The sequence below is a fragment of the Thunnus maccoyii genome, chromosome 23 (assembly GCF_910596095.1).
Source record: "Thunnus maccoyii chromosome 23, fThuMac1.1, whole genome shotgun sequence".
Lineage (NCBI taxonomy): Eukaryota > Metazoa > Chordata > Actinopteri > Scombriformes > Scombridae > Thunnus > Thunnus maccoyii.
In genome coordinates, this window is record NC_056555.1 from 9,799,672 (window position 1) to 9,823,948 (window position 24,277).

The 24,277-nt window shown below is 37.7% G+C and overlaps 1 protein-coding gene across 3 annotated transcripts; it reads right to left on the minus strand.

Moving 5' to 3' along the window:
* Positions 1 to 24,178, minus strand: il17rel (interleukin 17 receptor E-like). Of its 3 annotated transcripts, none has more exons than XM_042403491.1 (19): positions 24,091 to 24,178; positions 16,100 to 16,375; positions 14,660 to 14,687; positions 13,762 to 13,911; positions 11,806 to 11,912; positions 11,263 to 11,377; positions 10,883 to 10,927; positions 10,359 to 10,498; positions 7,571 to 7,642; positions 7,402 to 7,456; positions 7,136 to 7,299; positions 6,147 to 6,191; positions 5,607 to 5,664; positions 5,349 to 5,494; positions 4,519 to 4,584; positions 4,373 to 4,430; positions 2,363 to 2,482; positions 1,775 to 1,834; positions 1 to 1,660 (listed from the first exon to the last, which is right to left on the minus strand). In XM_042403491.1, exons 2-19 carry the CDS (start codon positions 16,208 to 16,210, stop codon positions 1,539 to 1,541), a joined length of 1,662 nt encoding a protein of 553 aa, XP_042259425.1. In that variant the 5' UTR covers positions 16,211 to 16,375; positions 24,091 to 24,178; the 3' UTR covers positions 1 to 1,538. The 3 variants fall into 3 exon arrangements, with proteins under 3 accessions (XP_042259425.1, XP_042259427.1, XP_042259426.1); XM_042403493.1 differs by lacking the exon at positions 24,091 to 24,178 and adding an exon at positions 23,061 to 23,200; XM_042403492.1 differs by lacking the exon at positions 24,091 to 24,178 and having other exon boundaries at positions 16,100 to 16,473.
* Positions 24,179 to 24,277: the final 99 nt, after the last annotated feature.

Genomic DNA, 24,277 nt, shown 5'->3' on the forward strand with positions numbered 1-24,277 from the left:
ATCGGTCAATTAACTTCATACAAAGTTCAGTGAACAGAAAAAACTTCTGCTTTCAAAACAGCACTAGTTCTCCTCGGTACACCTGTACACAGTTTTTCAAGGTACATGGCAGGTTGGCTGTTCAAAGCATCTTAGAGAAAGTACATGTCTCTTCATGTAATCCCTAACTGACTCCATGATGTTGAGATCAGGGCTCTGTGGGCAGCCATATAATCTGATGTAGGACTCTTCGTTCTTCTCATCACTGAAGATAGCTCTTTATGACTCATGTATGTTTGGGGTCATTGTCATGCTGCAGAATAAACTTGGGACCAATCAGAGTATGATATTGCATAATTGATAAGAATCTAATTGTCTAATGTTAACTGCTGCTTATGTACACATCCAGCAGGCACAGAGCAACATTAGCCTTCATTTTGAGATGTGTGTGTATGAATCAAAAACAGTAAAACACTCCATAAAACCGAGGAGAACTGCAAGGTACAGTAATAATTATCACACATAGTCATTTTATCAAGTGTTAGTAAGAAAATATTGAGAACAGCAGCATCAATAATTTTACTACAGTTTCATTCACCTGCTCATATAATATGTTCATTGTAACTTGATAATGTTCCTCCAGTAAATTCAAATGCATTTTTTGTGTGTCACTAAACCTGTGTTTTCATTCTAAGAAGAATGGTACATTAGGGATAACATGCCCCAGCAGAAGCATGTGGGGCATTATTCAAAAGATGCAAAAGGATGAAGGAAGGGAATTTTGAAAGGAAATACAGCGAACAACAGTGTCAGCTTGTCTGAACAGGTGTTCAAACAAAGTGCTGTGAGAGCTGCATCGGAAACTCATTTCTGGGAAGCTGGTCTGTTTATATACCAAAGTAGACCTCTTGCGTATGGGGGTGTGCAGGAGACTGTCTGAAGGTGTGGACAAACACTATGCAATACAGTACAACCAGTAAATACCAGTTTGGTGAGGCTGTTTCATGAGAGGTGTTTATCATGTCACGTAATGTTGTGACTGATGTGCCACATTTAAGGCAGTTAAGGCTACTAAGGCTTACAATAGATCAGAAAACACAGAACTAAAAACGTTAATTATTGCTTTCCTACAGTTTGCGTCATTATGAGAACTGCTAAAATGGCACAGCATCACTTAAGAATACATCTAGGACATATTATTGTGAAAAAATATTGTATTGTATTGCTGTTTATAGACAAAAACATTTTTTTTCAAAAGCAATTCCGTTACATATTTATTATGTAACAAAATTGTGACATTTTAGCTGCAAGCAAAATGAATATTCAACATAAAAAATGACAATATAACTTTCATACAGACAACAACACAGAATACATAAACATCAGCCACTAACTATAACAAACACACAAAGCAGCATATACACAGTAACATATATAAAATATCTGAAATATCTGTCCTAACATCTCACACTTGTTTCGACAGAGGACTCCTTTGGTTTGTGTAACATTTTTACAGTTTCATACTGCACATTGCGGGTAATGGAGCGCTGTTCTTTTGGTCAGTCAGAGAGTAAGTTGGCTTTCTCTGTGTTTCCACGCTGCGGTGAATCAGGTATGAGGACCCCTCCATGGCGAGCAGGATGAGTTTGTAATGTAGGGACCACACAGTCAAGAGTAGATTCTGACAAAACACAGAATCAGGTTCAAGTTTCAGGTGATTTTCATTAAATCTATAGGCTACATGGTCATCAAAAGTAAAAAAATAAAATAAAATAAAATCAGTTGATTATCTTACCTGTGTGCATTTCAGAGGAACAGTCGCCTCCATTTCCCTTTTGTTTCCTCCTCTTATACACTGAAACAGAATGCGTGGGAAATCAGATGAGGACATAGACCAATATGATGACAAATTCATTTAAATGAGTTGCTCATTTGGCATTTCCCACCACATCTGTGGTACGTGCTATTTTAATTTACTGTAAACACTTCAATTCACAGAGGAAGTCTGGCTTTAAGTGCATATTCAATCCAACTAATGTTTTATAAACACAAATCTTTTCCTGAGATCCCACAAGTTACTACTTAAAAGACTTTAATCAGACATCAACGAGAGGGAAAGCACACAAACATAATAACTGTTTTGAGTTTGGTTTTTGTTTTTACAGTAAACCACTATTCATTTGGGTAAATCTGTCATACAAAGTCTGCAGCATTGCAGACTTAACCAAGAGCGTGCAGACTTATCAGGAGCATGCGACAAAGTCTTTGAGTTTGAAGGGTGGACACTGGAACTAGGCTTAATTCAATTTTGGTACAAGTGTTATGAGTATGTCACCAGAGATAACTGCAGCCCTGAGCATGATAGCATGATTTTTTTACCTACCAGTTAACATTACATGCAGCACCAGAGTGACAATTATGATGCCAGACAGGCAAACACCAGCAGGCACAATGAACCAGGTCAAGTCCCAAGTGACTTGTTTGGTGAAGAGAAGTGATGGATCTGTGAAGAGAATTTACAGTATGAAGACTGGTGGACACATGACACCCGGCTGTTGGAAGGATTTCATATGTTTTAAGAGAATAATTTGACACTTCTTCATTTTCTTGCCGTTAGATGAGAAGATCGATACCACTCTCATATCTGTCTGTTCAATACAAAGCTGGGGCCAGCAGACGGTTGGCTTAGCTTAGCATAAAGACTGGAAACAGGAAGAAACAGCTAGCCTGGCTCTGTCCAAAGGTAACAAAATCTGCCTACCAGCACCTGTAAAGCTCGCTAATTAATCAAATTTGTACAAAAACTGTTTGCCCCTGTTTACAGTCTTTATGCTAAGCTAACCTAAGCATCCCCTGGCTTCAGCTTCATATTTAGCGTAGGGGAGACCAGGGATGGTTGTAACATGGGTTAGTTGTAACACTGTCAATTTCTCCAATCAGGAACAAGTTACAAGTCACCTGAGTCACTCTGCAGATGCTCACTTTAGTACTTGTTCCAAATGTGAGGAAGTAGCACCCTGTGGCAGACACAGCCCATTTTAGAAAGACAAAACTAATTTTGAGGTAAGAAAGTAATTTTTTTTTTACTTCACTTATTTTTGTGATAGCATTGCCTGCTTTGTAGATAAACTCATCAAACTTAAATCATGTTAATTATGTGTCTGTGTAGATATCTTTCATGCAAGATGTTAGTGCTAATGTTTTAGTTGTTAGCTGTAAGGTCAGCTAGTTCATGACTACAAGAGTCTGGGTTAGTTGTAACAACATGTCAAAAAATGTTGCAACCTTCCCCAAGCAAAACATTTCATTATATTTATATGTTTACCTTGAATTGCCTAGGTCCTGAAAGAGAAAGACTGACAGGGGGGTGCCTCTCAACATTTAGAAGAGAGCATCAAATGATGTAAAAGAGCGGGGAAAGCTAAGATTGGGTTTGGTGTATGACCTGTCGTCTGTGGGCCCATGAAGCCTGCACACCAGGAGTGCCATACATTTGTCACCACTGTGACTCAGACGTTGACTAACATACTTGACACACACAGACACACTCACACAGAAACTCACACAGCTGGTGCACATTTGCACATTTGTTTTCAGTTTTATTATTATGATCAAATGTTAGTGTGGCACAAACACACACACACACACACACACACAAACACATCCCAGTTATGTTAAAAAGTCATTAAAGTGTTGAATAAAAAGTTTTCAATATCTTAAGTTTTTGTCATAATTCTTATTTCATAATGTTACATTTCACCCCAGGGTATGTTACAACTAACCCAGACTATGGGGTCAGTTGTAACATTTAACTCCTTGTGTTTGAGACTAAACCATGCATTTTCTGTTTGTGTTGCAGAGATAAAAGCTACACCATTTAATAGCAGACACATGTCACTAGTTTGCATCACATTTTGAATGCAGTGGTTTAAAAGAGCTCCATGCTACAGACAGATATGTCAAAAATGTTACAACCATCCCCGGTCTCCCCCACAGATATGAGAGTGGTATCAATCTTCACATGTAACCCTCTTCAAGAAAGTGAAAGAGCATATCTCCCAAAATGTCAAACTCTTCCATTAAAGCAATATCTCTTGAGGATAATGAAGCAAATTTCACAGTTGGTCAGACAAACTGATATAATCAGTGTACGTTCTGCTTCCCACAGCTTCACAATCTTCAAATTTCTTAATTATGCCAGGGGAAACTGGAATTCAAATCATAACAGGGTGCAACAAAGACAGGATCTTTCACTTTCCACAGAACCCTTATATTAACATATAATGATTTTTTTCCATCATTGCAAAGTAATTATCATCACTGAGTAAATGGCGCTGGGACAAAGAATACTTTCCTTTCTCAAAATGATGCCAGGAAACCAGAGCATACTTACCACATTGGTCATAACAGTGCATGACTGTGGCTGCAAACTTCACATCGAGCCTCTTTATCTGTCCAAATACAAAATGTGTATTCAAAGTCATTGTCTATTCAAGTAATGTGCTGGTTAAACTCAGAGGATCTATTTACTAAACAAACCTGGAGACAAGAGTTGACTTTGCATAGTTCTCCTGGCAGGTTTAAGTCAACAGACTTATGTTTCTCCTGAGAAAGACAAAAGACACATGAAATGCTTAACCTTTCAGGTGTTGTGGAGATTGTAATGGTTTCTGTTTTGCTTGTTTGTGTTGTTTTGTCTACAGCAGTAACTGAGGAAAAGAGATTAGATAATCGATACTGTTTAACATCAGAGTACAAGAATCTTCCTGCAACAACGAGTTCAAACTTATTATTTTGGCAGATGCCTTGTGATTTCTATACACCTCATTTTAAAGGTGTAATTACCTGTAATTGCTTTGTTGATCACAAATGATGGTTTATGCTTTACAAGCAGCGGTTCCAAAAGGGAGCCGCAAGATTAACCATATAATTGTTCATTTATTGTGCCTTTTTAATAACATTTCACTACATTAAACATGAAATACAATTAACCGCAGCTAATTACATGATAACTTAAGGTTGCCGGTTGTCGTAGTGCTTCACCAGTCAGGAAAAAAGTGACTGTTGGAGCGAACAATGGTAAGATATGAGATGGCAATTGGAGCTCAGAAAAATGTTGATACATCTCAGCTCTCAACACAGAGTGACTTAATCTGATTTATGGTCAAAAAAAGTTCCAGAATCACAGAGAGTGTTTCCTAGCAACAAAAAGTAAATATACAACAAAGTTAACAAGAATGTTTTGAGCCCAAATGAAAAGATATCAGAGCTACTTATAAGATTGCAATCTCTATACCACCATCATCTTTTCTGAATCTGCACTGCTGGCACTGCCCTCAATTCACAGATGTAGAGTGTGTGACACCTACCACATGTACAGAGTGTGTCTCAGTAGTCTGGCACATGGGAGACACTGCTGACTGCTCACACAGCCCCACAGAGAAAGTCGCATTGATCTTTGACGACATCTTCACCTCTTCGTGACCCTGTTGTCTTGTCACAGTCACCTCCCATGCTGGAAATGATTGTGCTGCTATCATTATAATGACAAATTGTACAACAACTGACTGTTGTATGCAATAATTAGATGGACGTGATTATCATGCTGATGTGAGAAAAACTGGTACCTTGGAATCTCTCATCAGCAAAGGGACACCTGGTCCAGGACTGAGAGCCTGCAGTGAACTAAAGAACATATTAAAATTATATTTTATATAGTGAATTTTGTTATCTCTGTTTTAGAACCAGACTAGGTGTTTTCCCCACAACTCTAAGCAAATAAGCATATTTCCCAAAATGTTGAACTGTTCCTTTAACGCAGCTATGTTGTAACCCTGAGTTCTGCTATTCAAGCCTTAATAAGAGCAACACTTGCACAATAGCCACAGCTTTACACTCACATATGCACAATTCCAAGTATTTATATTCTGGGTGTCTGAACTGACACTGTAAGAGTATATAAATGACAGAAAACCACAAAAAGCATTTACGTCCCCTTTAAGTAAAGACTTACAATCCTACAAGTGAGAAGTAATGCCTACTAGCTAACTAATACAATGGTACTGTACTATCAATAATTAATTAATAACAATAATATGAGTGTGTCAGCTGTATTATTTCTCTACAGTGAAACTCCTAAAGCGCCAAAGGGGGAAAATGATCATTACCTTCATGCACAGTTGAGGGTGTGGATCCACTTTGGTAAATGTTATCTGCAAAGCAAAGTTTTATGAATAAGTTACACATGAAATGACAGTCCTTACGCACGTACAGTGTTGTAATTACTTAAGTGGATGTATAAGTATTTATTTTAGATCAGACTGACTAAATGCTTCATCACACGCTTTGTTTGGGTTCAGACTTCATTGTTTTTTTATGTCAGGTGGATTCAGCTTTCAGCTGAGAGACTCCCTGCGTCACTGGCTATTTTTATATCAACAGGCAGGTCCCTTCTCAAGTGACATGACCTCATGGTTTTTCTGATGATGATCTCTGATCAAAATACAATCTTGGTGTTGTCTAAGGATTCCCAGGTGCATAATCTCCCCCCTTGCTCCATGCTCTTACTGCTGTTAGATGAGCAACAGTTTAGATAAGTTTATGAGTTTGGTTTGATGTTTAAGAAAAACATAAGAGTATGGGGTTGAAGCAAAACATGAACCCATACTCACTTCTTTTTTAAGACGACTGGCTAAGTATTCCACAGTTTACTTTAATATGTAAACACTTGACATTGACATCATCTGTGTAGCAGAGACCCACGCAGCATTAAGAGCACATTTTGACGTCAATAAAAAAGCACTCTTGCTGTTGTCATCGTAACTTCTTTCCCCCATTAAATGATGTGTAAAATTGTGCTGAGTCATAGTCTTAAGACATTTGAACATGTCATAAACCATGACACGTTCAAACTCCTGACACCTTATCACAATCACTCACCCAGTGATAGTGTGTCATCTGCTCTGTCATTCATAATCTAAATCCTACAATAATTATCATCTGTGTAGCATTTCTAGCATGCCAAGAATGTGTATAATCCTATGTACCATTGGCTTATGTGTACACTGCCTTCAGATTCATGCTTTAGTGATTTGTGACCAAAACCAGCAGCCAGAACCTTTGCCCTGAAGCTACTGAGCAGGTCAAAGGCTGCTACCTTTTCTCTGCTAACATTCCGGGAGGAATGGGGCAGATCCACACAGATGCCGTCCTTTCTTTGTTGACACAAAGCAACAACAACAGCAACTGGACAAGCAAGTTCCCATGATAGTGCCTCCTCCAGTGGGTCAAAAGTTATTCCAAGCCACAGCTCCTCAAGACCTGCGGGGATAACCCAGGTCATGTTACAATCTCGTCAAATGATATGGTATTTGTTTTTACAGCACAGAATCTTTTGTGACTAAATGCAATGAAGTGACTCACGGTCTTTGAACGGGCAGACCCGGACTCTGGGGGCATCTGTCACAGCAGACCATCCCTGTAAGGAATTTATCAGTAAATGGTAAAGGTTAACTCCTGTGTGCAGTTGACTAATACTAATATAAACAGATCCTAAGTGCTGAAAGCCAGGCGTGTTGACAGAAACTTTTACCTCAATGCAGAGGCAGGGCAAAGGTCTGGAGTAAGGGAGGGTGGCTCTCTTCATGGGTTCCTCCTTCTTTATCTGGAATGTAAACAGAGTTTATAACATTTATCTATCTCTCTTTGGCACGTGAAACTTTTAAATCTGGAGACTGCCACGAATCCAGTAACTATAGACTGATAAACATACTGCCAGTACTCTGAAAGGTTGCAGAGAAGTTGTCATTGAACAATTGACAGCATTTCTTAACACAAGCAATTTTGGTTTACATTGCATGCAGTTTGGCTTTAGAGCAAATCATTCCACCAAACAGCTACCTTACATGCAATAGAACAAATTAAATCTAGGCTTGATAAAGGAGTTGGTGCTGTATTTTTAAATCTGCGTAAAGCATTTGATACAGTCAGTCATGACATTTTAATCTCGAAACTCTCTAAATTTAACTTATCATCTAAATCACTGACATGGATGTCTTCCTATCTATCTAGTAGGATGCAATGTGTTAAAGTTTGTGACGCACTGTTCAGTAACATGAAGTTCACAATGGGTGTACCACAAGGATCAGTGTTAGGTCCCCTATTATTTAGACTATATATTAATGATGTTCCACAACAGTGAACTATGGTAAAGAACTGCAAATGTATTGCAATTGCGATGGAAAGGATCACACAGCCAATCATGTCTTAGTCTAAATGTTGACGAGACAAAAGGTATGTTTTTTTTTTCTAAAACCATGGTACAACCTCCTAATGCTGATAAATTCTCATCAAAGGTGAAAATTAGTCAATAGTCACTGATTTTAAATATCTAGGCGTGATATTGGATCCAAATTTTAATTTAAATTAACATGTTTACAATTTATATAAACATGTTTAAAAATGGTAAAAACCATAAAGTACAACTTGGCAAACTTTAGACACATTAGAAAATGTCTCTCTCTGGATCCAGCCAAGATATTTATGCATGCTATGATCCTTACATTACATGTTGGGGGCAAGCTAGAGAAACAGCCATAAAACCACTAGAATCTTTATATAAACAAACCTTAAAAACTCTGGATAAAAGATGATGCATTATCATCACTATAGGATACTGAAGAAATACAATTTATTGAGCTTAAGAGAAATAAGAGAATTATAGATCATATTCAAATTTTTGCCTTGTTTATAAAATTTTAAATGGCTTAGCCCCTCCGCCACTATGTGACTTTGTGTATTTTCATTCAGTGAAATCCTCAAGAATATTCTCTATAAAAGATTGTACTGCACCATTTCGTCACACTGTATTCAGACAATCAGCATTCTCTGTGAAAGCCACAACTCAGTCAAATGCCCTGCCTGACAATATGAAGAACTGCAGCTCCACCAGTACTTTTATAACCAAATTAAAAAGTCTGCTAAAACCTAATCAGCTCTAAACATTGATTACATTTTATCTCATGGTCTTCTCATGAACGCAAATAATCTCATTTTAACTTTGACAAGCATACATTAGTCATTTCTAGCTGACATTGTGGGTCTATGTGTGATGTGCTATGTGTGTGTAGCTTTGTATTATCTGTCCTGTTTTTTTTTGCTTCATACTGTTAGATGTTTTAATTGTGACTTACCAAAGGGACTGCAGATGAAAATTAGCTATAAGCTATGAAATGAAATGAAAGAAAATAAAAAAGACTGAAAGGCAGATGCAGTTAAAAGACAGCTTTGAGAGTTTTGATGATAAGTAGTGAGTGTGTAATTTTAACCATTGAAATACAAAGTGAACGACCCACTGACTAAGTGAGAAAGGGCTCTAACCTTAAAAAGTTAATTGTCATAGATACACTACTACTGATGTGAAGCTGATGGCACAGTAATTGCCATTACATCACAGCCAGAAATTACGGCATGTTCAAAGTCCATACATCTAATGACTGTCCAGACTAACCAAGCACCCTGGACAGTTTTGAGGTACTTATACTTTACTTGAATATTTCTATATTATGCCACTTTATACTTTTACTCCACTACATTTCAGTGGAAAATATTGTACTTGTAACTCCACTACATTTATTCGATAGCTATGGTTACAAGCTGCTTTTCAGATATACATGCCTTGTTTTGGATTAAAATAGCTAACAGTGCAAGTTGTTAAAATTAGCTTTATCTTCTTCTTCTTCTGAAATGCTGCTTACATATACATGTCAATGAATCATTATTAATCATCCAATAATATACTGTATATGATAAACGTAACACTCTAAATGGAGCCATTTTGCATAATGAGTACCTTTGAAGCATTAAGTACATTTTGCTGCCAATATTATTATTTAGGTAAGACTGTGAATCAGAACATATTTTTTATTGTGGTATCGCTTTTTTTTTTTACTTAAGTAAAAAATCTGAGTACTTCTTCCACCACTGTCTCCAACCTATTACAGGTGACACAGACAACCATTCACAGCTATGAGTAATTTAGAGTTTCCAGTACACCCAACCTGCATGCCTTTGGACTGTGGGAGTACACCAGAGCAACTGAAAGAAATTCCCACAGGTGCAGGGAGAACAAACAGAAATCTTCAAGCAAGTCAGTGGATTTTAACCCAGGATCTTCCTGCTGTGAACTTAACACTGTACAACTGTGCTCATACCGTTTTCATTGACTCTCTGACAGACGTATACGTGGTGTATTCATATTTTCTTGCACTGTTCTGTAGTACTGAATTTAAGATTCTGTTGGCTCTCTGAGTTTATAGTCAGTATTTTACAGCACAAAAAAGTCATTCTGATTCTCATTTCCAATTATTAGAGGGACTAACCAGGGTATGGGCCCCTGTGCCAGCACAGATGAAATTGTTAAGGCACAGACGGAGGTGGTAGTCGTGGTCTTCAAGCATGTCTGTCACATTGACACTCAGCTCCTTCCTCTCTGGGTTTACATCATACGACAGCCTTCCAGCTGCAAGAGACAGAGGTCAATATTAGTAAAAGATTTTCAACTCACTCATAGGTACATGTAAAGGCTTACATCTCTCCTATTGTAGTAGTGTTCAAACTAAGGGACGGGACCCCCTAAGGGGCCACAAGATAAATTTGAGGGTTAACACAATGATTAACAGGAAAGAAAAAGAAACATAACACTAAATTAGTTGTATTTTTTTCTGCTTTTTCTCTCATCTTTGCTTTTTTCTCAAAAATCTTATAGTTTAACCTTCTCCAGTTTAACCTAAAATCTATTCAATCAAAACAATCCAAGTAGACAAAACAACTCCTTATAGACAAAAAGGGTTATAGTATGTGAGACATGTTGCCTTGTTTATTTAAGAAACAAAATTTTACTTACTGATGCATTCTGGGACATGTCTTCTCAAATCTTCACTGGTGCATCCTGTGGTGAAAAGTAAGTACTTTTAAACTAGTAAAAAGTAAGCATAGGAAAAAATGACAGCAAGAGAAATGTGACCTAGCCCCTGCACGTGTTGCTTTTACATAATAACCATCAATACAGTTTAATTATTTACCTTCATTTCAATATAACTGGGCTCAAAGTGTTTCTGATGTTGACTGTTTATATCAATTACAAGGAAATACTTGAGAGATTACACATTGACCTCAACTATTTACTATGCGAAAACATTCCTTTACAGATACTAAATTTCCTGTTTGCTCATAAACGTGCATGTATGTCTGTGTGTGCATATGCAAATGTCAACATGTTCATACCTGGAGCATGATAGGTGCCAGTCCATGTTATGCCACAGTAGGTTGGCAATGTTTTCACCAATATTTGCACTCGTTGGTTTGGAGATATATTAGTGCAATCATCCTCAACCTCCACCTTCAGGAAAAAGGGAAATAAAAACACACAAGCTGTCACATGTCTGCCATGGATCAGCAATGTCGTCATGGAAACTACTAACTGTACGTGTTTGGACCCATATCTCTACCTACTTGATGGTTCAGTGTCAAATTAGCTGTTCTAGTCCAAGTTCTGAGAGTTCATAGCTTATTTATAATATAAAAAATACACCATAAATTAAGTTTTGTGAAAATTTAATTGTGAAATGAAATCAAATATATTTTAAATTTCTTCTTACTGATGTAGAACACGCATGAACAAAATAATACAGGTGTTACAGAGAAATATTTTCTTCATTATTTGCTTTTTTAGCAATATAATTCCCTCCCTTAAACTCCTATTTCCTACACCCAATAATGTGGAGAAACTGAATGTAAACGTGATGCTAGTGGTGCTGTTAACAGTACCTTCAGTCCAGACATCCTCTCTCTAGATTTTTTTGTGAAGCCGAAGATTTGGCAGTTGGTCAACATCCCTGGTGTCATCGTGCAGATGGACACACCATGGACGGACTCTGGTGAGAAAAAAATGTCTCAGTCAGAAGCCTGTGTAGAAGACAGCTGAAACTGCAGCTTGCAAACAGTAACATCAACTATTAACCAGACAGTTAACTAATCAGTTATAGTAAAAACTGTTGGTGCATATAATTAGTTAAAGTGCTGTGCAGGAAGACATCTTTCACATTTTATTGACTGAGTGATTAAAGGGATTTCCCCATGCCAGCCTGCAGAGTAAAGCTATCTGCAGCGGTTATAACAGTGCCAGCATGTGTGTGTTTTACCCAAACCTTATCAGTTCATGCAGCTTGTGCTGTCAGGAATCAGGAACAGAACATGTTAATTGGCATGACGATAATGCAAAAGCAGAAGTTCGATCATTGAAAGTGGTTAGCTACGTAAATGCAAACTTCCTTCAGCTTTGTTACTCTGCACTTTCCGGATGCTTTTAAATGTGTCATCAATGATAGTCATCTCTGACCATGACAGTATCTGTGTTTGACTACAACCAAAGAGTTGCATGTGATACTTCCTTGTCAATACAAAGTTAAATAACTGAAGTCACAACTTCTGTAGGTGTGAAGGTCAGTTCTAGAGAATGCACAGTCATTCTACAGAATAAAAATGATGTGGACAATATTTAGATTATATCATGATTTTAAGATACAAGCACCACCTTCCTGATTAGGACCTTATTCCTGACCACCAGAATTATTAATGTTACATGTTTAGCAGCCCAAATGTTTGGGTGACTCTCCTTGCTTGACTAAAATTGAGCCTCTCTATACAACAGCATTTCAAGAACAAGTAATAATCAAAAGGCCATCATTTCTGTACACACTGTGCTTAAAGGTGCCCTGTGGGATTTTCTTGGAAAATTATATTTACATTAAAGATCAACTCCACTCAAAAATGTGTTTTTCTTCTTGTTCCTTCATTTGGATATTTGAGCGTCACTGTGCAGAATGATGTTTGTGCAGAAGGCTGTTTCCACCTTAATCTCCTCACTGAAAATCTGAGTTTAAGGTGTACCAAGCATGATGGAACCATAATCATAGATCATTTTTCAGTTATAGAAGAGGGAGGAGAAGAACAAGGTAATTGAACTTTTTAGTGGAAAAACCCATATCAGACTCAATTTATAATTCCAAGCAGAGTTTTTTTTTATATGTCTTAAAACATGACTGGAGGGGATCTCTAAGTGTTTCTCACTCAAATGCATTGTGCGTATCCTTGAGGTGCGTTTCCTTCTTCATAAAACATTTACATTGTTTACATCCATGTTTGCTAGCTAGCAGTCTTCTTCTTCACTGCCTTTGATGGGGCATAGCTATGTTTCTTTCTTTAAAAACATTGGTCCATGGCACAACTAGTGGTCAAAAACTCCACAAGGTACCTTTAAATATTAATATTTATATATATATATATATATATATATATATACCTGCCATCTACATTCTGTTGTGTACTAAGATGTACTTTATTTAGACATCTGGAATTGAAACCATCAGTTAATTCATTAGTTTCCAACTTTAACATTCATTGTAAACAAACACATTTCAACAGTCTGGATGGGTTTGGTTCTTATTTTAAGATAATATCCTGTATACCTTGGTGTCAGATAACTACTGTAGATACATTTCTCTGCTGAACGTAGTTAGTCACTATTAGTTAGTTGGGAATATCTAAATTTTCATTCTGAAGTCCGCTAGATAATGTGGTGAGTGTGCATTAGAGTTTCCCACCCTGTGGATGACCCAAGTTTATGAGAAAAGTCAGCTGGATAGGAATTCAAAGCTCAGTTGCATATTGAATAGCAGCAGCCAGTAAATGTTTTGTCTACTTCAAGCCATCACATGTACATACCAGTGAGTTGTAATATGGTTTTGATTCTGAGCTGAAGCGAGCACCTCTGCCTCCCCTCACAACTCATGACTGTGGAGAGGCTGATGTTGTGGAACAGGGAGGACGTGGTGAGATTTACAGGAGGGTTCTGACACGGAGGAGGGAACAAATCTACACAGGGCAGGGACCAGGAAAAAAAGACAAGTGCACATTATTTTTTCAATGCATCCATTGTCTGTGAAACTCTCTGCTTGCTTACCCATAAAGTGACGTAATACTGTATGTGTACGTGCAATGCAGGTTGTTGAGTAGTGTGTGTGTGTGTTTCCATGGAAAGCAGTTGCCATGGCAAATGGAATCTGTTATGCAGTCCAATTGTACCCCAGTAAAAATATCTATACTTTTTATTTCCGCTATTATTCACTGAGAGGAAGAAAACACATCATCTGTGTCATGCACAGCTTTAAGTTCTGTGCATGACACACATCTGCTTCCACATTCAATTTGAATAAAGATACAGACACTCAAAACAGATTCAATTTGAATGTGGAAGCACACACACATCTGCTTCCACATTCAATTTGACACCCTCATACCTATCAGAGTAATAATTATAAGAATAACATGTAAGGCATTTATTTTCATAGCATGTCAGGTAATTATTTTAAGTAGGTTAAGTTCCTGATGCCTTAGCTTGATAGGTGGGGCACCCTGCTTTCAGATATTCAAAAGTGTTTACATGCTTCAATAGATGGTTTTGGTGACACATGACTGTTTAAATGAGGTTTTATAGACCTTTACACTGAACAAAACAGTAAAATACTAAGTCACAATATAATACTGGCTCTTAGCACTTAGTGTGTGTGTGTGCATGCATGAGTACAGATGTGATGTAGCAGTCATGCGTGTCTATACTCACAATTTGGTGTGGTTTTGCAGCGAAGACCCTACAAGGAGAGAGGAACAAGAGGCACTGGAGTGAGGCGCACTTCAACTCTTTAAATCCTTTTTAAGGCTTTTTTATTGGGCTCCATTAATAAATGAATTCTTATCAAAATGACCAAAGGTAACACCAGGACAGGGGATTCCCAGACAATAAGGAGCTTTTTACATCCTCATTGCTCCTTCTGGTGAAACCCAACCTGTTTTTATTTGTGCTGCAGTTTGTTATGGTCCAGGGTTAATCTATTTATACTGTGGTGTAGAACTGCAGTTGTGTTTGTGTGCTTTGGTTTGGCAGCACTTGCTATGAGAGTTGCAACAAAATTCTGTGCAGTGTGCAAAATTTATATGGAGCTGAAAGATGACACATGCAAATCATGCATCACCAAGGTTATCAAGCATTATTTGACTTGGATCAATATCAGAACTGTTGTTAACTGATGTTAAATACATCCTTGTTTATCCATCAGGCAGGAAATGTGCCCTGAGAAAACAATTCAATATATTCACATGTGCTGCTATACCTGCAGCCAGTAATGACTGACAAAGTATGATTTGACTTGTGTACTTGGAGTACATTATTTATCGCAAGATGCGTCGGGGTTTTGAAAAAAATCTCAACAGAGATGTGAGTGGTAGCTTGTTCTTTACAATGCTTGTGCAGTTTTAACATTGCTCTGAAGTATACACGATCAAAGACCAAACAGTCTCCAGCAGGAGGCCAATGTCAATACAGGATATGAGGTCAACACAGTCAAAGTCAACACAGTTCACAGTGGTGTCAAAATACTACCAGTTATCTGGAAAAAAAAAAGGTTGGGATTTCTGGGGAACTATCAGCTGTTACAACAAGACATTTATCTCTGTTTTGAGTGTCTGTATCTTTATTGTGCACTTGGAACAATGAGAAAGATAATGCAACCAGTTTCTCAAGAGCTTATAGGATCAGAGTCTGTTCACTGAGACAGAAGAACATTGTTAGAGTTACGTATCCAGTCTCACTTAACATGAGCTTAAGTAAATACTAAAGTTAGCTTAAGTGAATCATAAATGTCTTAGCTTTACAGCAGCACACACTTGAAGCACTTTCATCTGGATTCAACAGATTACGTCTTGTTTGGAAAGCCTTCAAGGAAATCCAGAATCAAGGTTAACTCATAAGTCCTTTCAAAAAAAAATCCCCCTCTAATACTGATTTATTTCTCTTTCTGTATCAGTCATGGCAGTAGCTGTATAATTAGTGGTAGCAGAGGTCTTCACAGCTGGTGTATGTAGTATTAGAGGTCATCAGCAGTAGGAAATAGTAGTAGTTGTAAATAGAAGTAGTTAATAATAGAAGACACTGATATTTAACAGCACAATGAGAATCTTTGAGTAAGCTGTGCTAAAGTTAATGCTCCTGAGGATGCAGTTTTACCTGAGAACATGTAGTGCTACATTTCTGTATCCTCTCCAGTCCCATGTTTTCTGCTGCAGCTCCATTCAAACAGCAGTGAGACATCATCAGCAAGGCAACCCACAGGATCATTTTCACCAGCCAGCCAGCACTGGACACAGACTTCTGCTACTCCTCTGCTTTTCCAAGTCCTGTAATCTTGTAAACTCTTTGCACTCTTTATATTCCTCCTTTTCTCTTCTTCTTTTCAAGTAGGGTTGAGTGGCAGGCTCTGATGAGGGTTGGCTGGGAGACCACCTGGTATGACAGGAAATCTGATGCTGAGGAGGTTACTTGTTAATTTTAGCCCTGAATGTGGTGATATCTAGCTGTGGTGTTAGAGCTAGAGTGGAAGACAAGCTGCTGAAAAGAGTTTTTAATATTTCCCTCTAGAGGCGGGGCTTATTGAATATATGTGTGTGTGTGAGCAATATATAAAGGATTTAATGTAATGTTACAGTCATGCTGGACATTGTATTAACTTCTTCCTTTGCACTGATGACACACTTTAATTTTTTTCTATTTGAGTGTCATGAACCATACTAAAGTGGAAATGGTATTGAATCCTTGCCCACCACCCGCACCACTGCACAAATAAATACACAAAAACAGAACGAGCAGTAAGTGTGTATCTGGATTTACAGGAGAGGGGCAGAAGTGCACACTACAACTTAATTTTTCCTTAGAAAACAGCATTGTAAATTTACCCAATTAAATCCAGTTCAATCATAAGTCATGTAGACAGAGACGTATTGTATAATGTGTAATGTGATCTGAGCATGATGTTCATTACGTTGTGTTCACCCTGTACAACCGTCTTTAGGAGCGCTATGTGCGAAAAAACATAATTGCTGGTTGAAATTTGAACTTCAGCACAAAACAAAAATGAACTGGAGGAATGAATACTCATGTTTCTTAACATTCGACTGTTGTGTCAACATGACAAAGATTCACAAAGTCACACAGAGAAAGAGTTAGTCATAATATTTCCCCTTTGACATTTAACTCCCCAACAATTTACTGTTTTGAACTTCCTCCTAGTTTTATGATTGCCTTAACATGTTCAACAGGGCTGAAATTTAGTTTCTGCTTTCTGAAGGTAACATTTGAAGAGTTATTTATTTTAAAAGTAATAATTAATCAATTTTTTTTGCCACTTGGGAACAAGTTGAAACGAGCTCTGAACACAATGCTGACATATTAGCACCCATATGGCAAACTTGTTAGCATACAGTTGCTTATTTACACATCCAATGTATATAGAGCAACATAAGCATTCATTTAGAGGTGCGTCTCTGTCCAACAATAGTCCAATATTTACCGTCCTTTTAGCTCAGTTTTGTTCTCCACCAACTCCTGAGGGAATAATCTCGCCCCTTAGCAGCTAAATCCTACACTGTGTTCACCAGCTGGTTGCTAACAAAGTCTGTCTGTCAGCTCCTTTCCTGTTCTCTGTCTAGTCGCCTATTCCCAATTCTTGTTGGATCCTTTAGTTCTGTTTTGCTTTGCTTTGCCAGCTTTGCTTTGCCTTGCCTGCACAAACCTTGAATAAAGAGTTATTCTACAAGAATGTAACTTAGTAGCGTTACATTGTGTAACATACAGCACTGAAGTACAAGCATGAAATTTTCTCACACTAGCCCAGACAGTATGATTTGTTTTGGCCATTCATAAGAACAGCTCACACCACCAAGGGCAGAATGTTCTGACACACAGGGAGGAGTTTCCATAAAACAAAAAAAAAGGAATTTCTTAAGGCAACACCAGAACTTCCTACTGTCCTAACACTGTAAATGACTTAGGGAAAAGCTTTCCCTTACTGGCATATACAGCTTTCAAGTAAGACAATAATTTCAGGTCATTTGAACATCTTGATAGCAGTTAGTCACCAAACAACAACATCTGGGACAACGCAGGTAGAGAAAGAAATGCAAGAGCGATAGTGTCCTTGTGTATGTTTTACTGTAAGGTAATGCGCTTCTTTGAAATGTGTTGTTGTGCAATAAATTCAAAGTGCAAGGCCGTACAAAAGATGAGACAATTGGACAAGTATAGGCTTATTGCCAACAGGCTTGATTTCAGCCCAACAAAACATGGCCTTTAAAAACAGATGTCATCTTTTAATCATATAAACCCCACATTGTTCCATTACAAAGATGTGTGTCTAATAATAGAATAGAGATTATCGAGCTATGTTTCCGTTGCTGTGACACACCCACACGTGCCAAAATCACATGAGTAAGAGATAAAAGCACACAAAAAGCATTTAAAAAACAAACAATAGATAATTGGCTAGTCTGCATATCTGCACTTATCCTGTAGACTTCTCATGTCAATGAGAACGTGAGACAAGGTAACACAATACTGACATGACCTATAGACCAGGTAGCAAAGATCAATGAAAGAGCCGTTGACCTTAGCTGAACCTGTTTACTGTAGTATTTCTTGGCAGCTCTTATTTCACACAAGATCACGTGTAATACGGTTTGAAGCATTTCTTGAACAAACATTTTAAAAAATGATTTTGTATCTGGTGTACATGCTACCTTAACCAGTCTGTTTAAACTTGTCCATCTACTTTTGTGTAAGGGCTCTATCTACTGGGATTCAGTGTGTATTACAATATATGAGAGTAGGAAAAAAAGTGTTGCACGCTCTGGCTCTGTATGCTTTTATCTTTTTATTATGATTGTTGTGGATATTTCTGAGCGATGGTCAACACTTCAGTGGAGATAAACACACAGGACGGTTTGATGTCTGTCCAATTTGTAACCCCTAAAGATGGAAATGATGACATTTCAGCCCTTGGGCATTTCTTCAAGAACAACAATCATAGTATGACACAGGCACTGGTATGTTGTGTAGGCCACACCCTAGTGACATATCTGATGGTGATTAGATAAACATGTTCCACCATTAGGGTGTGAAAAAAACAATCAAGACGCCTTCAGTGAATCAAAACTTTTAACAAACACACTGACAGGAACTACAGCCAATCAGTTCTCTTCAAATAAAGTGACAAAAACCATTATGTCTCATACCACATATAGAGATTTAAATTTTACATTCCAATTTTTTTTTGGTTAAGTATATTCTGATTATTTTATCAGACCATTAGCAGAACCTTCAGAACCTTCCTTCCTTTACAAAAGACGCAGGACACATAGTAAACATTATCTATAATGTTTCCATCGACCCTCTCTTAGACAAGGAGGAACTTTATTTAGTGGTCTTTCATGTGAATGCTATGTGTACATCCATACCACATAATGGATGTATTGAGGCCCTGAAATTGAAACACAATTCTATTTGAAGTCCATCAAAGAACTGTCTTTTAGAGTTGGCTAAGTTGATTCTAAAATACAACTATTGGATGTTCTAAGATACCTTTTATATTCAGAAACATGGAGTACCTATGGGTAGTTCCTTTTCACTCTCATTTTCTAACTTATATAAGAGAAGTTTATTTATTCTAACCATGGCTTCAAAGAGAATATATTCTTATTGAAGAGGTACTTGGATGATGTGTTTTGTTTATTTAAAGGGTCCAAGACCCATCTAGAGTCATTTCTTTACATACTCATCTCATGTTCTGAATTTCTGTCATTTACTATAGATTATGACTACAAACACATCAGTTTTCTAGATTTATGGATCATTAGAGAGAATAATTACTTGTATACAGATCTGTTCAGAAAACCTACTGCTAGAAATACTTTACTAATGGCAGACTCTGATCATCCTTTATCGTTAAAAAATAGTCTCCCAACATGAGTGAAATGAAAAACAACTTTCAACAAAGAGGGTACAAGAAATCTGTCCTAAATGATGCTGCCACTAAAATAAAAGACAGATCTAGGTCTGATCTATTAAAAATTAAACCTACAGTAAAATCAAATGACTGTTTAATGTTTACAACAGAGTATTTAAAGGGTGCAGAATAGATAAAGAGAATAATAACAAAACATTGCCATATACTTGAATCTGATTGTCAGCTCAATGGTGTATTCAAAGAACGACCTCTCATGGTATATAAAATAGGTGAAAACCTGAGAGACCACCTAGTACACTCATATTTACCTCCCCTTCAATCAGTACCAGCCCAAGCTACTTTAGCACTTATCCCTGAGGGCAGCTGCAGTTGTGGTTGTCTTAATCAGTGTAACTATACTTACTATTGGAACAGTTTTAAACACCCTCACATAGGTAAAGAGATCCCTATAAAAAGAGTTATGTCACTTTACACTAAGTTGGTCATTTATCTTATCACTTGCCCTTGTGGAAAGTCATATGTTGATAAGATGAGTAGAGCACAAAAACATGAATTATCCAACACGTTATCAGCACATTTTGTTGAATTTAATCATCCTATTTCCTTTTTAAGATATATTGGTATTGAGACAGTATCACTCCCCCCAAGAGGAGGTAACTTGAATGTTTCCCTTTCCAGGAGGGAACACTATTGGATCCACTGTCTGAGACCCCTGTCACCTCATGGACTGAATATAGATCATGACTTGATTTTTTTTAAATTGCTTTTTTCACCCTATTATTGGAACATGACATTGTCTAATCACCATCAGATGTGTTACGAGGGTGTAGCCTAAAATAACATGCAAACATAACAGAACATACCAGTGACTGTGTCCTGATATCATTGTTTATCTCTTGGCCTGAGGGCCAAAATGTGATCTTAATAAAAGAGAAAAGCACACAGAACCAGAGCATGCTACACTTTTTTAATACACTAAAGTTTACTTCCAGTGATCAGCACCTCATTACAACCCTTGGCGTGCGTTACTTTTCCATTATGTATTACAATATATACCATTTTTTTCCACAGTCACAGGCACAATGGCTGTGGTTTTCTATGTGACAATGACGAAGTTATAAGAGTTAGTAAGCCATTAATAATAATAATAATAATAATAATAATAATAATAATAATAATAATAATAATAATAATAAATCAGTCTACACTTATAACTTTTGTCAATTCATTAATTCTTTTAGAATCAAGGGTTCATTATTTTATACTAAGTCATCAAGTCTGCAGTTTTTAATGTCCCGTTTTAAGGTCCTATTCACAAAAGAGTTAACGCTAATGATATGCCGGCGCAAATACGCCCATAAAGTTTTGCAGTTGAGTGCAAATAGCCCTTGTTTTGCGTCTGTTTGAGTGAGCGTAGCAGTTTCCAGGGTTTCAGGCTTTTTCCCCACATTTGAGCACAGAGATTGGTCCACAATGAAAACTGCAGAGAGCACAAACGCCTCAAATTGCGCGTCTTTAATTAACAGATACAGGCACATAGAGCTCTCCACAATCACAAACCAACTTTCATGTATTTTGCTTCTTTTACTTCTCTACTATTTCTCATCTGTAACATAATATATTGAAATGTCCATTAAAATAGAATACAGCTATTAATATGACTATAATGTGAAATGTGTTAGATTAATGTCTGAATCTTACAATAATGTCGTTCAGGTGTCACTGAATTTATCCGGGATTTCGCAGAAGCGTCAGTTACGGCTGGCTGTGTGACACAGCTGGCTGCAGCATCACACAGCAGCTGAAGCGATAAGAACGTCGCTAAACTGAGAAAGAGGCTGTGCGCATTTACGCACACGGCACAGCAGCGGTAACTTCATTAACACCAGATCGGTCAGGATCTGACGGTACTTAATGTTCTGTGTTCTGCTACACATCTACACAATCTCTATTCAATATCATTCAAGCCTCACAAGCTTGAAGATTTGAAGAAAGAGAGAGAGAGAGAGAGAAGCAGAGAGAGTAAGTGTGCTCGAAGTTAACGCCAACTATCCAGTCAGCACCACTCTAACTGCTTGTGGCTATTAGCGCTGGTCTTTGTGAATTAGACTGTTTTTGCAAAGAGGCTTGTTTGCATAGAAAGGAGAAAGTATTATTATTACCTCATTTACATACATGCAAATGCAACTTTCTCATTTGCACAAGTTTAACCGCGCAATCCTTTTGTGGTTTTAGGCACTTGAGAAGTATAGATTCTTTTCTATTATGCAATATCAGGTAGGCATTTGATCGATCCCAAATTTATTCTGAAGCATGGCAATGACCCCAAACATACAGCCAGAGCCACAAAGAACTATCCTCAGCGACTGGTATGTTACAGAGCCCTGATCTCAATATCATCGAGTAAGCCTGGGATTACATGAAGAGCCAGAGACAACCTCAATCTACAGAAGAACTGTGGCAAGTTCTCCAAGATGCTTTGAGTAATCGACCCGCCAAGTACCTTGAAAAACTATGTGCAGGTGTACCGAGGAGAACTGCTGCTGTTTTAAAGGCAAAGCTGTTCACACTAAATATTGATTTGATTAAGGTTTCTTCTGTTTACTGAACTTTGTATGAAGTTAATTGAAAAATAAAATCTATTCATGACATTTTAAAGATTCTGCATAAAGTATTCTGTCAATTAACGTAAAAAACGTGCCATACTAAATTATATCTCTGAATGATACTACAGTGGTGATAATAATTGGGTTTGTTTGTAGAGTACCTTGAGCTTTTGTTTATAAAGTGGTTGTATCGGTTTTAAAATGGAAACTCCAATTTGGGACCAAATTGTAACGTGATAGTGAAAATGTGAGAAAGTCATTGCGTGCGTGTACAGTTTTGCAGCATCTAGATAAGTTCTAATAAGTCTGAAGTTATAGACAAACTATAATGCATTTACAAATGATTTATCAACAAATAATAAAGCCATTCCCAACAAGCTTAGCCCTCATTAAAGTATGGTTATGCCTAGTAAAAGTAAGTAGTAAAATAATTCTCATGATGATATCTCAAAACGTGATTACTGTCTTATATTTTTGTCTTTGCCTTCACACAAAGAAAATAGGATTTTTACAAAAATAATTATCATTATATAACAAAGTCAAATGTATATGATATTTTTCTTACCATCAATATCTTCCACAACTGCTTGTAAATGATCCAAGACCTTTCCTTTTAGCTAAATAGCTTTCATCTGAAATAGTTAGAAGGGCACCGCCCCGTGACATCATGCAGAAGTGTAATGAAACACAATAGTGAGTTTTTAAAAACACACCAGACGACTGAGCTCCACCAAAATATGTGGAGACTTTTTGGTTTTTTTAATGTGAGCAACTCCCCATTGGTTTTCCTTTTTGGGTTTCCTCCAAATGATTCTATCGAGACTCAGCCGCCCACGCATCCGTTTTTATATCAACAGCCAGACACCCATAAATGTCTAATGCGCCTGTGGGGCTCAGTGTCACCAAGTTAAAGGGCTGTTTAGTTGTTTTTCATTTAAGAGATGGAACAATGAGATTAGTCAACCGGCCGTCTTAGCACTTACTACACGGACTGTGAAGCGCTTATTCTAGATGAAAGTGCTGGCACTGCATAATGCTCTCAGTGGGTCTCTACAGCCTACAGCTATAGGCCGGTTTTACCTTTAACCTGCTGTCAGCCGCTGTAAGCTGCTCATCCTACACTGTAAGAATTATCCATCTCTGCTCATCCTGCACTGCAAAAAAGGAGCCTTGAAATTTTGTTTCGCCTAAATTTATTCATATCTGTTCCTTAAAAAAATAGAATTATACTTATGTTCAATGAAGTTACGTGCGGGTTACAGAAAAGGCGATAATAGCCTAAATTGGCCTAAATTAATTCAAGCATGACTCCTGTATTAGACGAGTGAGTCAGAAAAAAAAATCGGAAAAATTTAAATAGCAAGGGCGAAAAATGACATCTCATATGACTAGACGTTTTAATATATTATTCTATTATGTCATGCATTTAAAGTTTGTATCTAGATATAAGCTTGGAGACCATGCATAGAGCGAACACTTTTTGCAGTGTGCGTTCACGGACGCGTCACATGACCCGTTAATCGCTCGTGTATTTCCGCTTTCAAGACGGCCGAGCTGTTATCAATGACTCTCCATGGGGGTGTGCTGGGTTTTACCTGAAGCATCATTGCTGTTTTCATCATCCTCCCCTGCTGCTGCAGCCGCCGTGTCCGCTCTGGATGAATGAGACCATAACCATCTGAGGGTCTCCTCCTCCTCCTCCTCTTCCTCCTCCTCCTCCTCCTCTTCATCCTCCGCCGCCGCCTCTTGTTCTCCATTGAGCCTGTCGTCGACCAGCGCGGC